This window comes from Alligator mississippiensis, chromosome 5, assembly GCF_030867095.1.
Source record: "Alligator mississippiensis isolate rAllMis1 chromosome 5, rAllMis1, whole genome shotgun sequence".
NCBI classification, from domain to species: Eukaryota; Metazoa; Chordata; order Crocodylia; family Alligatoridae; genus Alligator; species Alligator mississippiensis.
In genome coordinates this window covers 155,043,160-155,065,488 of record NC_081828.1, presented here as the reverse complement: position 1 = coordinate 155,065,488, position 22,329 = coordinate 155,043,160, and the positions used below count along the sequence as shown (strand labels likewise).

Below are 22,329 nucleotides of genomic sequence, written 5' to 3'. Positions count from 1 at the left end.
GTGCAGTCATTTTTTCAGGAAAAACTTCCTTGAAGTCAATGGGAATATTTTCTCCCTCTCTTTCCCCACCAGGACACAACTTAAAGATTTGATTTTTTGTGGTCTCTTCTGAGACTGCCTACAAGCTTGGATGACTATGGGTGCTTACACAAGTGACATTTTTTGTGCAATTGGGCCCCTGATAGCCATGATGTAACACAAGTGCACAGCTGCAGAGCACTTTTAACATGGCTGAACACATAAAACATTAGCCCTTGTGAAATGGGCTACTAGATTGAACACTCTAAAGCAGAGCACCTTAGGAAATGTGTGTTCCTTCAAGGGTTAATTTTTTGCACAAGGGGCTAAGCTGTCAGTAGGGGAGAGAGGGAAGGGAAGGGAGCAACACCCACCTGCCAGCTGTTTTGCCTGGCCTGTACTGGAAGGGGCGAGTAGAACAGAACCACTTTGTCTCACAGACCACCCCGCCAGCTACCCCGGCTGGGCTATTGGGGGGAGCTGGATCTGACCCGTGTGGTAAGGGGGTTACATTCCACTCCTCCTCCTCCTCAGCTCTGGCTGGGCCTCTTGAAAGTAGCAGCAGCACAGAGCTGCTAGCTGTTTTGCCCAGCCTGAGCTGGAAGGAGGGTGGTGGAACAGAGCCCCCTCACCTTGTGGGTCTGGCCTGGATCCCCGCCAGTACCCCAGCCAGTGAGGTGAGGGGGCTCTGTTGCACACTCCTTCCTCCAGCTCAGGCTGGGCAAAACAGCGTGGAGCTGTGTGCTGCCCCCTTCCCTCCCTCTGCTACAGACAGCCCCAGAGCAGGGGGTCGGGGCAGGAGAACAGGGCTGGGGAGAGGTGTTCAGCTGGCTGCTGGAATGCTCCTGCCTGCTGGCCAGGAAGGCTTGTGCAGGCAGGCTCAATGCCCCCCCGACCCAACAGGCGAACATCTTTTGGGTTGAGGGTGGAGCTCTCTCTCATGGCACTTTTTATAAACTGCCCCATGAGTTAGAGTGCAGCTCTAACCTCTGTAGATACCCTATGACTCATATATATATTTACAATTTATTTTCATTCTAACTAAGAAAACAAAATGTATCACTTCCAAAAAGATTATAACTGACTGTATAATTCTGGTTTATCTTCCAAGTCAGTGAGACCTCTGAATTCACATCTCTGTTTACTTTAAAATACTGTAGCCTCTTGCTCTCTTCTCTACCTTTACCAATAAGCAAGATTCAGTTATCCTCTGACTATCCTGTTTTGATGGCTCTTGCTGCAGTCCATATACCTCGTTATAACTTCAGATGACAGAATTTGTAATCTCATTGAAATAGACTTTTTAGAAATGCTGGAGAGACTTTTTAAATCTGTCTCAAATTCTGAATCACAAATACATCTATCCTCAGGATATGATGTTTTGCTTGACATCTGGTAGATTAGGAAGAAATACAAATCAGCAAGTACGAATATATCTACAGTTTTATCAGCAGTCTTACTTTCTATTTTTTCTATCATTTTAAAGTTTCTTAATTATTTCCATACTATGGCAGTGTATGGAATCACATGATCATAGAATCATGTGATGTTGACAGGCAAATCCTTTTTTTAAAAGTCAGTGCAGTTGAAATGTCTTGAAAAGCAAACACTTGATCTGCACTATTATCAGATATTGTCAACCTGTGTTTATTAGATCAACACCTACATTACTTCGGATGGCACTTGCAGATATCTAGACAGGTTAGATATTGGAATGCTTCTCTATGGGCACATCTACACATGCCCTCCACAGTGCATTTGTGACTGCATTGTCATTTAGTACTTACTTAAGAAAATACTAAATGACATTGCAGTAACAGCCATACTCACCATCCTGGTGGTGCACAGTTATTTTTAGTAGCTATGTCACCGTAGTGACATACTATAGTGAGATAGCTTGTCACTATGTTAATGTAGTGTCAGTGTCACAGTTTGTGCCTGCTGATGTTATGTCTCTGTAGCGCTGAGCTACGTCAGTGTAGTGCATCACTACAGCAATGCAGCGTCACATGTAGATGCATCCTATTTTAACTTTAACTGGATCTTTCATAACACATGAAGCTAAAAAATATTTGTTCAACATCAATCATGAAAATGTTAGGATAGTATGTTCTACTAAGGCTAATTACAAACATTCAAAAAGCCCAAGACAAAAACTGATCAAAGCTTTATGGGTTTCTCTAAATTGCATAGATTAGATTGGGAATGAAAGGAACACATGTTCACCCTTTGTTGAGGGGGCATGCAGATACTTGCACTGGCTGAGGCCAGAAGGCAGGTGGCACTCCTGCATGCTTCCCAGCATGCTAGAGATTGCTGAGGGTAGCCAAGCACAGCTGAGGATCATCCCTGACTGGCTGTCACACACATGTCCCCAACCCCTCTGTCACTGCAGACCCTGCCCCATACCCAACCCTAAGCTTCCAGGAGAATCCCAGAGTGGGTCACCATGGCACACCCTCCCTTGCTGTCACTGGCTGGACTACTGGGCATGCCAAGGTGACCCCCTCTGGGGTTTTCCTGGAAGCCTAGGGGTGGCATGAAAGAGAGTCCATGGTGACAGCAGGAGATTGCGAGTGTGTGCCTGACAGCCAATCAGGGATGGCTCAGCTCTATAGAAGTAATATCAAACAGAACACATTTGGAACCAAAGTTTTAAAGAACCTTAACTTCCTTCTGTGGAGTGCTCCTGTCCCTGCTGCCCGGGGCAATCCTCTTAGGCTGCCTGGTGAGTCTTCCAGAGCTTGGCACCAGTGGCAGCCAACAGGATACACCAGTGCAGCCTGGGAGGCTTGCACTGGGTAGCGGGGACAGGAGCATTTTGTAGGGGGAAGGATTTAATACCTCAGGGCTCAGTACCAGCAGTAGGTGAGGGGCCTGATCCTGCCTTCTGTGGAGTGGCCCTGCAAGACTCCTGGGTGGCTGGGCATATCTAGCCAGCCACTGCTGGTGTTGAGCTCTGGCAAGACGTGCTGGGCAGCTTGGGAGGTTTGTGCTGGGCAGTGAGGATGGGAGCACCCCATAGAAGGAAGGATCAGGTACCTCAGAGTTTGGCACCGGCAGCAGCTGGCAAGATGCACCCAACAGTCCAGGAGGCTTGCAGGCGTGCTCTGTAGAAGGAAGGATCAGCCCCCCCTGCTGTGGCTGGTGCCAGGCTCCAAGGAGTCCAATCCTTCCTTCTATGGAGTGCTCTTGTCCCTGCTACCTGGCACAAGCCTCCTGGGATGCCTGGTGCATCTTACTGGAGCTCAGCATCAGTGGCCACTGGCAAGATGTGCTAGACAGCCTGGAAGGCTTGCACTGGGCAGCAGGGACAGGGGTGTTCTGTAGAAGGACGGATCAGGCCCTTCACCTGGTGCTGAGCACCTGTGGCTGGGCTGGCTCAGGTCTGTGACAACCCAGAGTAGCCAAGCATCTGGTGAGTGCTAGCATATCTTCCTATGATGGGGAACCAATGTGGGGCAGGGGGAATCAAAGGCTCCCAGGATGTCAGTAAACAGCAAACTAACATAAATCTATATGGGAGCTAGGACAGAGTCGAAAGACTGGTCTAACCTTAACTGATTACGTCTGATACTACATCCATCCAGGTCTATCTTAGAATGGGTTCTGCCACTTTTAAACCAATCTATGTGCACTGAACTTCTGTTCTATTACAGGTTTAGACTGTTTTTTGGTCACTTATACTGACTGATGTGTAATGTCTGTACCTTGGCTAAGTGTCCAACTGGTTCCTAAATTATATCTAATATGCTCATTTAAAAATCCCATTCTACAAAATAGAAATCTAAAATTCAGTAAGCACTACACAATCATACAAGTATTAATTTGTTTAAATGTGATATTGTTGTTCGATGAGTAACTGTGAGAGATTATTACAAGAATTAATGCACTAAAGTTTGCAAATTGCTCAGAATATTTGCTGTAATGTTTTTTCCTGTAAGTAGCCTGTAATTAAACACTATTCATCATGATTCATTACAGTCATGGGGTTAAAGTTGGTCCCACTGAAATCCAAGGGAGTTTTCCTATTGTCTTCAGTGCAACCAAGATTTCACCCACGGATTTTGAACAACGTATTGTACTAAACACAAATCTATACTTTAATAAAAATAATATGGATGGATTATTCAATGTTGTAATTTTCTTTCAGTCTGATAACAAAGAATGCTATCTCTTCTCTTACTTTAGCTAGTGTTTTTAGACATGTTGGGCATATACATATTAAAAAAGTCAAACTGATATAATTGTTGTGGTATGTGTATCTAATTTGTATAATACATACTACTGTATGTATAGGATTATATACTATAGCTAAACCTAAAATAAAGAATTAGAAGTTAAACATTTTCTTCATAAACTAGTACTATCATCTCTGTCACATGTGAAAGTGGCATGTAATTTATATAACCACAATGTCAGTAGTATATTAAGTTCTTAATGAGAGATGAGGCTTAGCAATACAGAAATAGTTTTTCTCTGTGTTTTGTCACTTAATTTAATCCTTACTTCTATTTATAAAACCACTTTGACCTTTAGTCTGCCAATATTTGTTTTTACAAATAGCCAGGACAACTTTTAAAATTTCTATTAAAATTACAACTAAAACTTACATACCAGCTTTATGCAATTGCATATCGATTTTATCTGCAACCTCTCTCCAGGTACTGCAGTAACCAAAATCTTGTCTAAGTCTGTCACAACCATGCAGTTGGCCCAGTAAAAGATATCACAGACAAAAAAGCAACAGTCCAGTTTCTCAACAGTCTCAGCCTATCTGTCTCTTTCATAAGAGTCCGCTGTCCAGCAGTTAGTCTTAGCCAGTGGTTTTCAAACTGTGATCTGTGGACTATGTTTAAGGGAGGCACTAAAAAGTACTATTTTCAATCAAATATATCTGAATACCCACACTTACAATTCAAAGGTAGCTGCACCTCCAGTCAAAAATGTTTAGGGATCCATAAATTTAAAAAGGTTGAAAACCTTTGGTAATCCAATGGCCAATGATAAGCCAATGGTCTATTCTCAGCTGTTGAGACTGAGTGCAGTATACCCTTCTTTGAATAGTAATTCTACTTGTGTCTCATCTATAGAGGGCTTCTGTTGGGTTTCTGTAACATGGAAAGCATTCCACACACTTTCAACAAGGGCTGACTACTAGTACAAATGCATTAATAAAGTTATAGTGATCTAGTTAATTAGCAGAGGTGTTTGAAACAGAATATGCTTGTACAGAATTTAATGCAAAATATGTGATCTACTTGATTTAAAGAGTAAGGAATATTTTTATTAAAGCTCATGAAAGTGTAAAAACAAACTTTATAACATAATTTGGAAAGAAGAATGACTTTCATATCTCACATTTTTATTATGTGCCAAGAAACAGGAGGGAAAGAGAGACTGTGAAACATAACATACATATTCACAATATGTTTGTGATTTTTATTTTCCCACCCGCCTATGACTTATGTGTAAAGTTGCAGCTAAATACAGCTGTTGTTGGCTACTTTAAAAACTAAAGCTGTGACAAAGTGAGGTGAAATTGAAATGGTTGTAGAATTATACTTTCTAAATTTCTTTTGCTTGATTTTGGCATCCATACTAGGCATTTGGAAGTCAGGCCAACATGTGCACTATGAAAACGATAATACTGTAGGAAAAAAATTGACTCCCCTCCTCACCCCATTTCCTTATTTCTTGTCCCTCTTCTCAGAGCAACTGTAAGAGCAATAAAATATATAAACATGGAAACTTCTATTACTGTAGTTACAAAACTAAAGCAACAGGCATTAAACCAGCCTCTCTGTGCATGTAACACTAAACCAGTGGCTAAACATAGCAAAATTACAACTAGGAGTATTCATTAAACCAGTCTCAACATTGCAAAATGGCATACAGAAGTGTGAATTATATATTTAAGTGGCCATACAGGAGTTCCTTGGGAAAATAATTGTGCTTTCTTCTATACTTGGAAAATGTGCCCGAAACACACATAATAATAGACTTGGAATGAGCAGATATGCAGTCAAACCATATAATACTTCCAGAACTATCCATACCTATAGAGACATATGTAAGATCCTATTTTCCCTGCCATTACTCTGAAAGACCTGCTCACCATAATAGGCTATGAGCAGAGCCTCCTCTACTTGATGATGTCTTTGGTTCTGAATCAAAAAGTACTTAATAAAAGAGTTACAATACATGATTGCAATATAATCTTAATTCTTCTCCTGGAAGCTGGCAGTAGCTATTGGGAATGGTTCACAAAATGGAACAGTATAATAAATAGACAGGAGACAGTTTTAAGGGAGGGTACCATTTTTGTTTTGTGGTCCATGATTTGAACTCCAACATTTATCTAAATGTACCTCAATTGCTTTAAATGTGGCAGGAATTGAATGCTGAAGAGGTCAGACGGAGCAGATGGGCATAACTGTTACTTTAAAGTAAAGAAAGGTAATCATGAACTTAGAAAGAATACTTCATTTCAGCAATGACTTCAGTAACTGTATTGCTAGTGATGCAGATAGGGCTCATCCTGTGTTATGGATTTGCAACAACATGATTTATTGTTGAGTATTCACAGAGTCCTGGTTCTGCCTCACACATGACAATAGTCTCTGGTCTGGGGTTTTGTGAGGCAGTGTCTTGATAGGAACCCTCGGGCATGAATGAGGAGATAGTAATACTTACCAAGTTCAGAGTGGCCTATGTGGCATAGATATATGGCCAGGGGTAGGTGGCTTCTGTATGGCAGACCTGACTTAAATCCAAGTTTTGCCTTAGTAAAGAAAAGGTGCCGGACTCTGGGCTCAAGCACTTATTCGTTCTGTTCCCAGATTGTTGTGTATTATCTATAAAATACTAGAGTGTTATTTGCATCTTGCTCAAAGATTTCAGAGTTAAGATTTCCTTGCAAGGTGGCATGTATGTTAATTCTTTACTACTTGGTTTTCAGAGGTTTGAGTGTAGCTGAAATCATTTTTCTGAAAAGAACATGAAATACTGCTGGGCAATCTTAATTTTATGGTATTAAAGATTTTAGGTATTTAATAGTCTTCTTGGACCCAGTCTGCTTCTATTTAATTCAAGAGTAGCAATGACAGTAAAGCCACATCAGGCCTTACATTCCAAACTTAACAGTTTCACTAGAACTATTGTTGCTTGTGTTACAATCATGCATTGTGGTCCCCCAGTGTAATTTTGTTCCCTATGAGTTAGGCAGGATACATGCACATTGGGCACATCTATACAAGATGTAAAATGTGCATTAGCCTAATAATACTGTGCAGTAGTGTGTCATAGCAGAAACAGTGCTAATATGCTACTGCACAGTATTATTACAGTAGCATCCCTAAAAAGGCATGCGCCGGCACTACTGCACAGTAATGCCAGTTACTACGCATTGATATAGTACTTGGTTGTACAAGTACTAAACATAATATACAGCAACTCTAGTGCATTAATGAACATGTAGACGCACCCACTCTAATCTTTGTGGTGAAAAGACTTTTAGGTCAAATTCTATTACCATTTATTTATTTATTTGAACCTTCATGAAAAAAGCTCAAGGCAGCTTACAATAAAAGAAAAACAAACAAATAAAGCAACCATAATGGCGCCCAAACCCTTCCCCACAACACTATAGAACCAGCCTTTTTCCTCTCCCTCTAAACCCCTCTACTGGAAAAGTGCCATTTGAGTTTATAAATAGTAATAGAATTTGGCCCTGACTATTTAAATAGGTCACTCAGTCAAGAAGTAGGAGAACAAGTATTATCTTTTTATATATCTCCTTTTATCTCCTTTTACGATTGGGTAACTTGCCACCTGGATAAGGGAGAGGAGGTTGACACTGAATACCTTGACTTCCAAAAGGCCTTTGATTTAGTATCCCACAATGTTCTCATGAGAAAATTGGAGGACTGTGGGCTTAACCATGAGACAGTCAGGTGGGTAGGGAGCTGGTTGCAGTGTAGGACTCTAATGAATGTATGTCATCTTGGCAAGAAGTGGCCAGTGGTTTCCCTCAGGGGTCGGTGCTTGGTGCAGCGCTTTTCAACATCAGTGATTTGGACACAGAGGTGAAAAGCTCACTGGCCAAGTTCGCGGACAATACCAAGTTATGGGGAAACATGGTCATGCTTGAAGATAGGCTACAGATATAGGCGGACCTAGACAGGCTAGCAAGTTGGGCGGATTGGAATCAACTGGAGTTCAATGTCAAGAAATGTAAAGTGCTCCACCTGGGGACAAAAAACTCTCTATGTACCTACAGGACTGGCAATGCCAAACTGACCAGCACCACAGATGAAAGGGACCTAGGGGTAATAATAGACCACAGTATGAATATGAGCCAGCAGTGTGACACCATAGCAAACAGGGCAAATAATACTCTGGTATGCATCAATTGATGCATCTCCAGCAAAACTAAGGAAGTGATTCTTCCACTCTACTCAGCTTTGGTGAGACTGCAGCTAGAGTACTACGTCCAGTACTGGGTGCCGCACTTCAACAAGGATGTGGTAAAACTCAAGAGAGTCCAGAGAAGGGCTACGCATATGATCAGAGACTTGCATGGCAAGCCATATGAGGAAAGGCTGAGGGACCTGGGACTCTTCAGCCTGAAAAAGAGAAGGCTGAGAGGGGACTTGACTGTGGCTTACAGCTACATCAGAGGCGTATATCAAGGGTTTGGTGAACAACTGTTCACCAGGGCACCCTTGGGAAAGCTTCTTCACAGCTAGGGTGTCTAGACTGTGGAATAAGCTCCCTCCAGAGGTGATACAATTGCCTACCCTGGAAATCTTCAAGAGGAGACTGGACGGTCACCTTGCTGGCGTCACCTGACTCCCAGTTGTCTTTCCTGCCTGGTGCAGGGGGGCTGGACCCGATGATCTCCTGAGGTCTCTTCCAGCTTCGCAATCTATGAATATATATTAAGCACATGTTTAATAATCTAAGAATAATTAAGCACATATATATATATATATATATATATAAAATTAATAATCATATATATATATTTTTCCCCTTTCTAGTATTATATAGATATATACTGGAAAGGGGATCTATAAAATACTGGAAAGGGGAATGGGATAAATAGAGATATTAAGTGATTAGTGAATTGAGCGGTACGTAGAATTGCTATGGATCCAGGAAAACAACTCAGACTACCTTAATCCAATCCAGTCCCTATTAACCACTACACTCTTTCGTTTTGTTCAATTGTTATAACAGAGTTCTCTTTTGCTCAAGAAATTTTGCGATAAGTAGAGAAATATCAAAAATATCAGCTGTGATCAGCTGTGCAATAAGGAACAAATACTTTGATGATTCTTTCCCTAAATTTTGTTTATTTTTTTTACTCCTTTTCTGATCCCTCTTTCACAGCAAGGATTAGTATTGCTTTTCTCACTGCCCTCACAAGTTTGCCCAAGTAATTTATTTCCTTTATTTGTATTTGTATGAATTGATTATAATGTGTTTATTATTCTGGTTGAAATTAAGCTGAAAGTGGAAGAGGAACTCTAAATGGAGACCTAAAGTTTAGGGCGTGTTCTGTTTTATGTTTGCCTAGGAAACTGGGTTACTAATTATGAAATAGTATAATTTATATCTTCCTTTTAAATTGGGTTTTATTATGGAAGTGGTCTAAAGAAGATCTTAAACTGGGAACGCAAATCTTTTTCATAACCTTTTTATTTTTAAACCTTTATTTTTCTCTAACATAGATCTTTGATAAAGTTCTTGACTGAGATTTTGCTTTCGTGGATAATTTCACATGACATAAAAAGTAGATCTAAAGGATCCGAGAGATTTGAAATGTTTAGTAGAGTGTAGAGAGGGGAATGAATTACTGTTTGATTAGGTTAAAAGCTGCTGAGATACCAATGAAGTACTTGTAACAAGGCAATTGTAAATGCCAAAAATAATGAGAGTAACACTCAGTGCTGCCAGCGCATTGGTTAAACATGTACTTAATGATATTATAAGAAGAATAGGTATGTAAAATATGAAACCAAGTGAGCCAGCAGTATATATTAATTTTATGTGACATCATTTGTCTTAGAGAAAATGAATCTGACATACAAAAGTCCTGTAATTATTGTAATACCTTTACTTTCTACTCACCACAGATTTTAGGTGCTTGCTGAAACAGCATTACTGTCCTGTACCATTATTCATATGGGATGTCATCCTAATTCATTTAATCCTATTCATTTAATCTAAAATTCTCAATAGTGCTTATTTAAATTAAGATTTTCTTTTAAACAATGTATTCTATTTTTCTCCTATCTTGCTTTCTCATTCTGAATCGTGGGGCTTTCTCTGCTATCCTTTCTTTTTTCCTTTTGATTCTGAAATGCAAATAATCCAAAAAAATTCACTGCTAAATATTAGATATAAAAATGTTTCAAAACGACTTTTCCTTACAATGGGAAAGATTAGATTATTTGATTTCTATATAATCACTGTATAAGATATGGAAAAAATTGAATCATGTTGCTTTGTACCTGCTATTTTTTTTTTAGAAGGAAAATACAGTATTCTAGTGCTGTACAATATTAGTAGTGCTTTCAGCAGTTAAGACTATCAGACCCTTTCAATATTATAAGACCCTGTTTTCAATAGCTTACAACTTTGCAAAACTTTTAACAATTCAAGATGAAATGATCTAAGCTGGATGTCTGCCTCAAGGCTGGTTTTCTGGAAAATTTGAACTGAATGATTCAGCCATTTCTAAGAAATATTCTGAGAATATTATGGAAAGAAGAATGTACTACATACAAAAGCTTATCTAGGTCCATCCCAAACATGGAGTTGGTCCAATAAAAGATATCACACACAAAAATCCTTGCCTCCTGAAAAACATACTTCGTTTAAGTTTAAAAAAAAATCTTACAGCTGTTTTGTCAAGAAGCTGTAGCACCATTTTCTAGCGGGAACTTAATGTTGTAAGAGGTTCACCCCAGTATCAGTGTGGCACTTTTGGCCATTTCTTCCATAGGACTTGTTCATAATATTCACATACCTCCTACAGATTTGTTAAAGTTCAGCAGCTAAATCCTCCAAGCATTCCACTCCACCTTCATTGAGAATGCTGCATCCCAGGGTTAAGTAGAATTTCCCCTGCAATTGCTCCTGCCCTTTGCAAGGGGCTACATGACAGAAGGAGCAAAAAAAGAAATCTTTCCTGTTCTCTGTGATTCCACTGCTGGCATCAAGGTAGCATGGAGCAGGCAGAGACAGTAAAAGGCTGGGGATGTATGAGAAGGTGTTTCAGGAGCAGCAGGATGGAATGAATGTGGTGGGGATGCAGAGAGAAGCAGAAAGACAGCTCAGGTGTGTGAATAGGTGCCGAGGGTAGGGACTAGGTGAAAAAGAGGATGAGAAGGAGGATCAGAAACCATCATAGGAGAGGTTGGGAATCAGGCATAGGAGCTAGAGTGGAGCAGATAGGAGGAGAGATTGGGATTTGTTTTTGACTACTTAACTCACTCCCCTCTAGAACCTGAAGCTGAACCCAGGACTCTTAAATGTCTATATTCCTCCACTGTCAGCAACAGCACCAGAAACAGACTGACCAAATGGATGACTTGTCACCCTTCTAGTGTTTGGTCCACACAAGACTTAAAAACCTGCTAGTGCAATCTGTTACTTAATTGTGTACATGGTGAGAATCACATATTTACCCCTTCCTGATGAATCAAATGTGTGGTACTGAGGTTCCGTGAAAGAGTTTAAGGGGGAAGTTCAGTCAATTCCAAGAGAATTACATTAAAAGAATGCTAAGATTGCAGAGTCTAATGTTCAAATGTGCTCCAAGTCTAATGCTCAAAATATTGCTCTTGCAGGCTCCCATTCACATTAAAACACAATCCTTAACTGCAGTCACTATTTTTTTCCCATGGGACTACTGCTCAACTCAACCTTAATCCTAGCATTTCCTAATATTTGGGTGTATAATTTTACAACCCAGATGTTCTTTGTATGTCATTTTTTTATGCAGATTAAGTATTTCAAAAGGACAATTATAAGTGCATGAAATGTATGTAAACCATAGGTAGTTTTTACAGGACAAACTGATTAGAGAGGTGTGATGCTTACTTTGTAGTTCAGATTGCAGAAAATATTCTTTTAAGCCTTTTCTAAATTCAAAGAAATTCCTTTAGAGTCAAAACTACATCTGATAATTATCTGGCATCAAATAAAATTCTGATCCCAGATTTTGCTTCCTAAAATGGCTGTTTAGGACTGATCCAGTCTTCACTGACATCCATGGAAGAACTCCCTTTAAGTTTTTTTTATAGTGAGAGCTGGATCAGACTCTGACAGCAAGTAGTAATACACTGAGCCAAATGGGTCAATTTTTTCTTTCGGTAAGCCTGCTCCACTTCCATAACATCAACTGCCTACCTTAGTAGAAAAGAATCTGTGAACTGTTGATACATGATGAATCATGACTACAACATATGAAGTTCATTACACTTAAAGCTGACTTATACGGGGTTCTTGTCTAACTTACCTTGTGTGATACAGGTGAGAGCAGAAGAGGGCATACTGAAGATCTGAGCAAAAGTTATTTGAGGAATCATTTTAATGCCGTGCTAAAGAGAGAAAATGTCATAGCACAGATTCAAAATAGGACCCACTCTCTGTAATCTGGCAGGAAGTCATTCAGGCCATCATTCTTTAAAAAAAGGGCCTAATTAAAAAAAAAATGATATAACATATTAAAATAGATAACTAACTTTATGCTTGTCCCCAAAATCCTACTAACACCTTTCCTGTGCCTGTTCTCATTCCTGTTGATGTACAGGCAGTCCTTGCACGTATGGCGGGTTATGTTCCTGGAAAAGGTGCTGTAAATCAAAACGATGCAAATCCAATCTGATTTTCGCATAGAAACAATGTTATAATAGGGGGTTACATTCCTGACTAAGGGCCTGATGCCCAACTTTTTATAGAAATGACCATAAACACCATATTTAAATCAACTATTTAATCAACTATAAATGATATACACTGTACAGTACAAAGCTTTCTAAAGTGCACTGTATATAAATCAATTAAACAGGGCAATACAGTAACTAATCACATAAGATTTTAGTTAATCAGAAGGTGAAGGAACACCTTCATTAGGGTCATGGAATTCAGAAGGGCTTCTTTGGGGAGATTTTGGGAAGTCTTAGGGCCACTTGATGGCTTTTTAAGAAACTGATCCAGGAATGTTTGTTTTGCTGCCCTTTTTTTCCCCGTTGTAAATTTCCCTGGAGTGTCGTAAGTGCGAGGATCCAGCACCGTAAGTAACAACATGGGTGTAAATGGCAGAGCACCACAAGTGCAAATTGCCATAAGTCGCAACGCCGTAAGTCGAGGACTGCCTGTACTTGATGACATTATTGCAGTATTCAATGGGAGACAGATTTTGGGCCCAAAACAGGAAATGAGGAGCTTATTCCTTTTTGTCTCACTGAGAAACCCTGAGAAAGAATCACTTAGTCCCAAATGCAGTGACTTTGTTTGAACTGCTATTATTCTTGGAAAACTTTCCCCAGGATTTGTCAGGTATGTGATGACACAGCATTCCCTGACAAACAGTTCAGTTTTACCCCATCCCACAGCTGTCCTGACATCATGACTTTAAACAACTGTGACATGTTCTTGGGAACTTAAGTGCCTACAATATCTCACCCCAGAAGTAGCTGCAATTGTGAATAAACTGTAATATAATTTTGAAACCTTTCAAATGAAAACTGTTGCTTATGTCTACTCTGTTTTTTCAAGGGCAATACTTGCAAAATGAAAATGCACCCTAAACAGTTTAATTTGCATTAAGCCCATCATTGCTCAGTAACAAAACCTTTCTTTCCATCCACTTTAAATACTGCTTTCCATCCTTTCTTTTCATCTGCTTTAAAAACACTACCAATGAATTGTTGAAACAGTAATTAAGTAATTATATTCTAAACTAAATACTTTATACTTTGGACTTATCTTTCAAATAGAACAGTATTTGGGGTAATGGTGCATGTATATATATGTTAACAAGTGAAATATTTAGTTATTTATTATGGCAGGACACATTTTTGTATTATTCAAGCAGTAAAAATAGGGTGTCAGAAAGGCAAACAGGTTGGCACTCAAAGGCCCTGTACAGAAACAAAGCATTTTCTTTTTGAGTCATCCAAGCCTTAAGTGCTAAAATCCTGCACTAAGATGCTGAGTGATTATTTCTGAGCCACACTAGCAGGTAGGGGCACTTAACTCCAGTCAGGATATAAAAAAGATGAGGGTGTTTCTTTGAGCAAGAGGAAACTGGAAAATGGGTAGAGAGGTGCTATCAAAATGCACAGGCCTAGGGAGGAAACTTAGGCTGAGGGTGATGTTGTATTATTAATAAGCCAAACTCCAGGAAGAGAGAGAGTTAGATACTGAATCCAAGGGCTGTGTACTAAGATAGCATAGGAACACAGCAGGTTCACAATACAATAGTCAATCATCTTACCAGATGATTCGAAAGATACACTGCCAAGCATTGTAAGAATATTCATTATCAGAGTCATTGGAGTGCTGAGTTGCATTAGTCAGGGTGAATAATAGTTTAGGTTCCATCTGAGATGCAGCACAGACTTTAAGTGTAGGTACTCCAGTTCTGCAAACTAGGCATTTGTAGTCTGAGCAGTTCAGTTGGTTTACTTGAATAAAAATTACACACATCCTTAAGTCTTTGCAGGTTTGGGACCAGGGATAGTACTTTTATATTTGGCATGGTGCTGATCAGATTTGTGCTTTAAAACTCATCAACAACAACAAACAAGTATTTAGCAAGTATTTTCTTGAAACAATGGCAGTGGAAATGCAGTCATAGAGACTTGCCTAATGTCACACAGGTTATAGCAGGAGGGGAACCTGATTCCCAGTCCTTCTCCTTCAGCCAGAGAAAGGACCATACACAGAGCCCATGGCAGGCCAGGGGGGTTGTTTGCATGTTATTTATAAAGGAGGGAAGGCGATGAGCTTAAAAAAAAAAACTTATCCTGTCTAGTATCCCTTTAAGTGTGTATGTGTGTGTGAGACAGAGACTGTATTTTTTTCCCGTTGATTATATTTGTGTCTCAGCCCTGTTCAATCTTGTTGACTAGATTTCAGACTGGTTATAAGGAAAAACTTCTTCAAGGTTCACGCGACCAGATTCTGGAATAGACTCCCACGGGGGTGGTGCAGGCACCTACCCCTGGAGATATTCAAAAGGAGACTGGACACACATCTTGCTGGGGTTATTTGACCCCAGCAGTCTTTCCCACCCAGAGCAGGGGGGCTGGACCCAATGATCTCATGAGGTCCCTTCCAGCCCTAAACTTCTGTGAATCTGTGACTATACAGATTCATAGAAAATGAGGGATGGAAGGGGCTTCAGGAGGTCATCTAGTGCAACCCCCTGCCCAAAGCAGGACCATCCCCAACTAGATCATCCCAGCCAAGGCTTTGTCTAGCTGGGTCTTAAAAACCTCGAAGGATGGATTTTTCCTGCCTGGTGCAGGGGGCTGGACCTGACGATCTTCTGAGGTCTCTTCCAGCCCCTTACAATCTATGAACTTCTATTGCTGGAATGAAGAACACTAGGAGTGAAGCTGTGCTGTAAACCCTTTTGTAGGAGAACTCCCCCCCCCCAACTCCCGTGGTATATAAGATAGACCCGAAATCCCCCTAGCGAGTCCTCCACCCCACAGCGGTGGGCTGTCCCGATCTGGAGTTGCAGCTCAGCTGAGCAAAGAGATCGCTATGAAACACGAGGGACTTGCAATGCGCTAGGAAGTTCAGTCCTGGATTCGTCTGGGCCTATCACGCCGCACAGTGTAACCCCCCTGGACTTGAGTGCAGACCCCCACACCCGACCCAAGTCAGGACACAGCCCCGCAATTTCCAATCTCGGCCCCGTGCCTCTTGACACTCTTCCCTGCTTCCTCCCGAAATCCATGAAGCAGGAGATTTTTTCCAAGCTGACTCACACTTCTAATGTCAGTCCTGTCACTTCCAGCGCTGCAAGCTGTTGCTTGTGCTGTTGCTGCCTTTGCACTGTCCGCCGCCCCCCTCATCCACCCCTTGTACCGGAGCTGACTGCCGGGGGGCGGGGCCCGCAGAGAGCCCGCCCCCGGCCCCGCCCCCGCGCCGCTCCCCCAGGAGCAGGGACCGCAATGATTTAGAAGTTCAGGAATCCCACGTGACGTCACGGAGGGTGATGTAATGCTTCTCTAAATAGAACGTATTGTAACCTTCTCTCAGTCCAACGTGGTTCCTTCACCCAGGCTGCTGGTCCCTTCCCTTCTACACTTGTTTGGTAAGTTCCTAAAAATACTGATCTCCCTTTCTGAAACTCCCTTTACATTGCCTTTCAGCCCGCACTTCCTGAGCGCCCCAAAGTACTTGTTTGCCTGGGATTCGCTTTTCCAAGCAGCGTGTGTGTGAATGAACTGGGGGACGGAGGGGGACCAGGCGGTAAAGTGTGTGTGTGTGGGAGGGCAATCTTATTTAATTCTCCTATTAATGGCCATTTCTTGCTATTCCGGCCGGGACTGCTCCGGACACTGGGGCGATCGGCTCTGAGTTTTGTTTTGAATTTCACTTTAATAATAGTTACTAAACCCATTGGAGGTCCCCCACCCCCGCTTCCCTTTCTCGCTCCTTTTCAGCAGGCTGGAGCAGTGAGATGCTTCTGCGAGGATGGCTGTTGTAGGGGTGCGGGGAGGGCTGGGGTTCACCTCCTCCCAGGATAAAGGGGGGACTGTTACGGATCGAGGTGTGCGGTTCGGGTTGGGGTTTGGGGGGCGGCAGAAAAAGTTGTACGTAGAAATGCAGGCAGCAGCTGGCGAGCGAGAGGGGGAGCTGGGAGTCTCCAGCCTCACACGCCGAGCACGAAGTTGGGAAGTTTTTGCAACTCGGCGTGTGTCTTTTTAAAAGCCAGAGCTGGAGACAGTCATTAGTATGCGGCCGGGAGCGTGTGAGTGCGCCCGTGTGTGTGCCCGAGCCCCGCGGAGATGTGACTGCCTTTGCCACAGCCACTCGCGTAGGTGAATGCTGCTCCCAATAAGTTGCAGGTCTCTTGCTTGAGCTTTCTCCGGATCGGGGTTTTTCTTTTCTCCCCCCTCCCCCCCTTCCCCCTTACTAGCACAGAGAACTGGAAAGCTCTCCCCCCCTTGCATTTCTTTCTGGCATCGCATCTTTCTTGCTCTTGCTGCTGAAATGACAGCTCTTTGGCTGGGGATCTGCTCTGCAAGCCCCTCTTTCGCGTTCCTCCTACATGGTCTTGATTTCAAGCGCTGGAACTTGTCTTCAGCGCAGAAAAGTTTTCCAAGAGGCTCCTTCAGTCCACAGCGGCGGGGCTCAGCAGCGCAAAAGTTGCTCTTGCGTGTTTGTAGTGGACCCCCTCCCCCCCCCCCCTTTTTTTTTTCTCCCTCTTTTTTTTTCTTGCGATCCTGCACAACAAACTGATCCGATCTCCACCCCCTCTTCCCTTCCCCGGCTCCAATCCCCACATGGTGTCTATTGTTAAGGACTCGGGCTGGAGTGGGCTGTGTGTATGTTTCGTTGTTAGGTGTCTGCATCGCTATGTTTGGTTGTCTTCCCCCCCTCCCTCTGACATATCTCTGGGAATAAGGCTGGATCCTGGGCCATTACGTCATTCTGCAGACTAGTAAGTGTTTGATTAACAGCCTCAGATACTGTAGGGTTCAGGGGGTTAGAAATGCTGACAAAGCAACTCTCTCTTTTACAACCTCGCTCGCTAAACACATCTCTAACTACGTCCCCTTCCCCAGCTTAATGCCATTTCCTCTACCCCTTCTCTCTTTTTAGGGTCCTTTCTCCCTCCCTGTAGCTAAGTTTCCTAGAATGATGAGAGCTGCTGGAGTGTAAAGAGGGCTAGTTGCTAAACTCTGCCTTCACTTATTATTTATGTCGAGGCATGATGAGTGAGTCTTCATCTCCAGGGTTTAATACGTGCTTTACAATTGGAAAGAGAGAACTGGTTCAAAGTAATCAAGTCCATGAATGTCCATGTGTGTGGGTCTTAACATGGAACATGCTCCTAAGAGCACTCTTGCTTCAAATAGCATGACCAGATGATTTCTGTATCTTCCAGGTGAGAAATAATACACAGATAAATTAATCTCGAGCTTGAACCAAAGGATAATATATACTGAGGAGCACCTTTCTTGGGCTGTCCCTGAGATGGCACAGTTCAAAGACAACTCTGGTAGTGATCTAGTGAATTGCACCAGAGTTTCCTTGTCTGGCCATTTGAACAATGTCCAGTGTGTCAAATAGCTGTAGAGGAAAAACTTTCTTCTAAGAAACTGTCATGCTGAAATAATCCAGAAACCAGACTGTGAAGAAAATTAATGTATAAAAGAATTTAAGAGCTGTAGGGTGAGAACCAAATGAAAAAGAAAGAAAAAAGTATCTTGCAGCCCACTTTGTGGGAATTTTGCTGAAGTGGATGCATAAATACACACTGGTAGCGTATTGCTTTCTTTCGTTCTTTGGTAGAAAAATGTACATTATTAAAAGCCCCCTTTGGTATTTTGTTACTTTCATATTTTGGATAAAGTTATCAGCATTAAGAAGTTAAAAATATTTAGAAAAAATTCTTAAAGTTCTTATTTGTGACTCCTTAATCCTAATGGGAGCTGTGCAGGTCGCAAAGCGCTAGAGAAAAGTGTGATTAATGATCAGTGATTAGTGATAAGTGATTAGTGGTTTTATTCAAACTGTTACCTCTGACCAGAAGCACGCATCAGAGGATTAACAGGCTCTTTAGATAAATGCTCATTAGTGGAAGGGGGAAAGCAAAGATAATAGGCATGCACACAGGGACAACTTTGGAGGAAAATCATTCCTGTCTCTGGAATAATAAGCATTATTAGCAGAAAGGCTCTTTAGTTTAAAAGTTGCTTTTATCTTGTAAATCAAAGTTAGATGTAGACGTTCACTGTGCTATTATAACCTAAATTTTCCCATATCCACTGGATGTGGATTATCCCAGTAGTGATATTTATTTAAACAAACAATTGAATCTTTAAAGAAACTGAACATTCACAAAATCTAAAGCCTTGTATCTTAAGGTATCCACTTCTTACATAGCAAGTGAAGCTTGCTGACAGCTAACTAGATGGCGCAGTACTGTTCTTTGTGAATATATAGTTCTGGATTATGAACTGAGCAAGTAGCTGCTTGCTAGATGTCCTTCAACACTTACAACAAAGTTGATTCTGTGCTAGGTTGCAGGCTAGACAGTCCTACAAGTTTTTAGTCACATTTTCCATGTCAGTTAATCTAGTGAGTTAAAGGCTACTGGAAAATGTACTCTCATTACTAAAAGAAACGGTTACAGAAAGAAAGTGAGAGAACGGCAAATAGTACAACCTGGGATTTAGCTCTTTACTTCGCTGTTCTAGTTATCATAAAACACCAGACCTTGTTTCTATAGAGTTTAGTAAAATAAGATTCTGATGGCCTGAAATACAAAAATATAGAAATACACAGCGAAGCTTTCTACTCTTAGCTGCCACTAGCAAAGGGAGTGTTAAAATTAGATACATTTGAAAGAAAGTTGACGTGATGGTTGAACAAAACAGCTCTGACCTGATTTTATTGAACAGATAATGGTAAGAGGTCTTTTATTTTTTTCTTTTGACTGACTAAGGATCTCTAATTATTCTATTTTTATCATGTTTGGATTGTATAGCATTACTATCTATTGCTGTCCATAATATTTGTCATGTTTCTACTGTCTTGATTACATAAGAATGATCTACAGTTGTTTGAAGATGTCCAGAACACCGTACTTTCAAAACCTAAATGTTTTGTATATACATTTACAGCGGAATAAAACCTTATTGCACTAACAAAACTGAAATTGTCTCCTGTTTTTGTAATTTTAATTGGGATAGTCTTATGAGGAGTCAGATAACATTTTATGGAAAGACGAGATTTCTTTATATTCCTGACTTAAGTTTAGAAGGACAGTAAGCTCTATCTTGAACTACTTAATATTGGATACTCCTATTCTAGAATGTAAACAGATGTACTCCTAAATATCTTACTCCTAAATAACTTACATTAAAAAATAAATTGACTATATTTAGGAGCTGCTCCTAGGCCAAGGAAACCAAATTAATAATGTGAATTGTATTTACTGAAACCCAAATTTGTCTCGTGGGGCCTTAGGAGTGGGATGGGTGGTGGTTAGAAAGTAGATCTCACTGCTTAGTTTAGTCCAGGAGTGAAGGAAGGAAAGAAAAAACAGTCTTTGAGTTGAGAAAGTAAAATGGGAAAGAGTTATGTCCGTAATCTTGGTTACCATTTGTTAGAACTCCGCGCATGAATAATGGGAGCAAGTTCTGGCCCTCTATGTTTAATTTAAATGCTCATTTGGTTAGTTCACTTGAGAAAGGAATCTCAGATATCCTGAAATTGCCTAAAATTGTTCTGTTCACTTCAGAGGGGTCTTTTGGCACTTTTTGTGAGAGTTAGGGTTCATTCCTACGGTGATGGAAAAGAGGCAGTGTTGCATAGCCCTGAGATAACACTTTAGGTCAAATGCTTTTGTTTAACTCAGGCAAAACCCTTTTTGACAAAGGTGAATTCTATGGAAGGATTTGGCCCTTATCTGTTAACCTGTATATTTTTAGCCATTTTAAAAATTTCCTTCTGGGACTTCAGTCAAGTTACATAGATATACGTTCAAGTATTTAGAGAAGTATTGTTGTCATGTTGTACTCCAATTCTAAAATACAGTCTCTTTAATCAAGGACCTTTGCTCACAATTCTCTCTCTTTCCAGCTCTGAGTTCTCTATCCTTCTAGCAAGCAACATGTTGAATTTATTGCAGACTTGTTGGTTAAAAAAACACTCCTCTTATGGATTAGCCCTCTTTAAATGTAAGCTTAAATACACTCAAATTAATTTTGACATAACTTTTTCAATAATGACCCCCCCCCCCCCAAATTCCTCTTTTTAAAATAAATGTTTAGGTGGTGTGGACCATATCACATTTCATATTCCCAAATTTGATCAAATGGGAATTTTCCTGAGGTAAGGCCTACAGAATTTGGCTTTAACAATTTATTTCTCTACATGCATCCTCTGTCTTGGTAGAAAGGCTCACTTTAGTCTCACTAAGAAGAAAAAGCAACAAGTCTTTCAGTTCCACTTCAGTTCTATTTTTGTTTTATCGACTAAATGAATTCGTGTTTAGCTGACTCGTCTGATTTTGGAGTCAACTTTTTACATATGCATTTTCATCATGTTAAGATGATGACTATTAGTGTAGACACACAAAATGTTTTTGAGATTCACCCTAACTTAAAGCAATAGTGTCATGGCTGATGTGAGATGTCTAGATAACTGGAATACTGTAGAGGGGCATAATTTCTCTCAGTTTTTCACCAATGGTGTTCTGTATATCAGATAATCTATTCCCCTTATCTCAGAAGTTTTGCTTTCTAAGTAAGATATATATTCATTTCTTTAAAATGTAGCCAAGTATACCTGACCTGTAACAAATTTAAGGCAACTGTAGCTTTTAGTAACTTAGCCACCAGTACTTCTTTTTCTTTTACTACAAATTGCCTTGCAACCTTTATTTCAGAACTTTGAGTTTATATTTCTTGAGGTAGACAAAACAATGATCTCAGTCAATTTCTTATCTTGTCCAATTTGAATATAGCCATATCACAGGAATAAATAAATGGTTTTACAAATGTGTGAGAGATTATATACCTATGTACAACATGGAGGCATTTATATACCTTCTGAAATAAATTATATTGCCATAAATGTAATCATAAACTTAGATATATGTTTCAGATGCACACAATGTAAAAATAGCTATTAAATGATGCTGTTTGTTGAAGCAGAAGTATGGTAGCATCCAAGGAAGTATTTTGTTGTTTTGTACACTGATCATTTATCTGTATTGTGGTACTGGTTGATGTGGTAACTTTTGTATTTTAAAATAATAGCATGTAATATTTTCAGTGAAGAATTATATTACTCTATAATTAAGACTTTTGGTATTCAGTATTTTTTATTATCCATCCCAGCTTCATTAGTGGCAACCTATAGCTGCAAATCTAGACTTAGAGATTTTAGACAAGATGATTGTACTGCTTTGTAGGTTAAAATGGCGATATCAAATGCTATTTTATAAACAAGAAGAGATTTTCTAAGGATTTTGCTAAGGGCTATAGGATTTTTTTAAGTAAAACATTCAAAGCTTACTACAATTTCCTTAGCTTAAAA

At 40.5% G+C, this 22,329-nt stretch overlaps 1 protein-coding gene and 1 long non-coding RNA gene across 3 annotated transcripts in view; one reads left to right on the top strand and one right to left on the bottom strand.

Moving 5' to 3' along the window:
• Positions 1-5,323: 5,323 nt before the first annotated feature.
• Positions 5,324-16,100, bottom strand: LOC132250909 (uncharacterized). Its single transcript, XR_009462601.1, has 3 exons — positions 16,038-16,100; positions 12,551-12,730; positions 5,324-8,947 (listed from the first exon to the last, which is right to left on the bottom strand). It is a non-coding gene; the product is annotated as an uncharacterized LOC132250909 (long non-coding RNA).
• Positions 16,101-16,279: 179 nt separating this feature from the next.
• CREB5 (cAMP responsive element binding protein 5) overlaps positions 16,280-22,329 on the top strand; it is a 379,878-nt gene continuing 373,828 nt past the window's right edge. Inside the window, exon 1 of one of the 2 annotated variants that reach the window (XM_006276942.3) lies at positions 16,280-16,366. Coding sequence is in view for 1 of the 2 variants with exons in the window: in XM_019498044.2 (XP_019353589.1) it covers positions 19,689-19,691 (3 nt within the window). In the remaining variant the exon portion in view is untranslated. Of the gene's footprint in view, positions 16,367-18,273; positions 19,692-22,329 lie in introns of those variants that run through there. The other variant, XM_019498044.2, reaches the window with a different exon arrangement.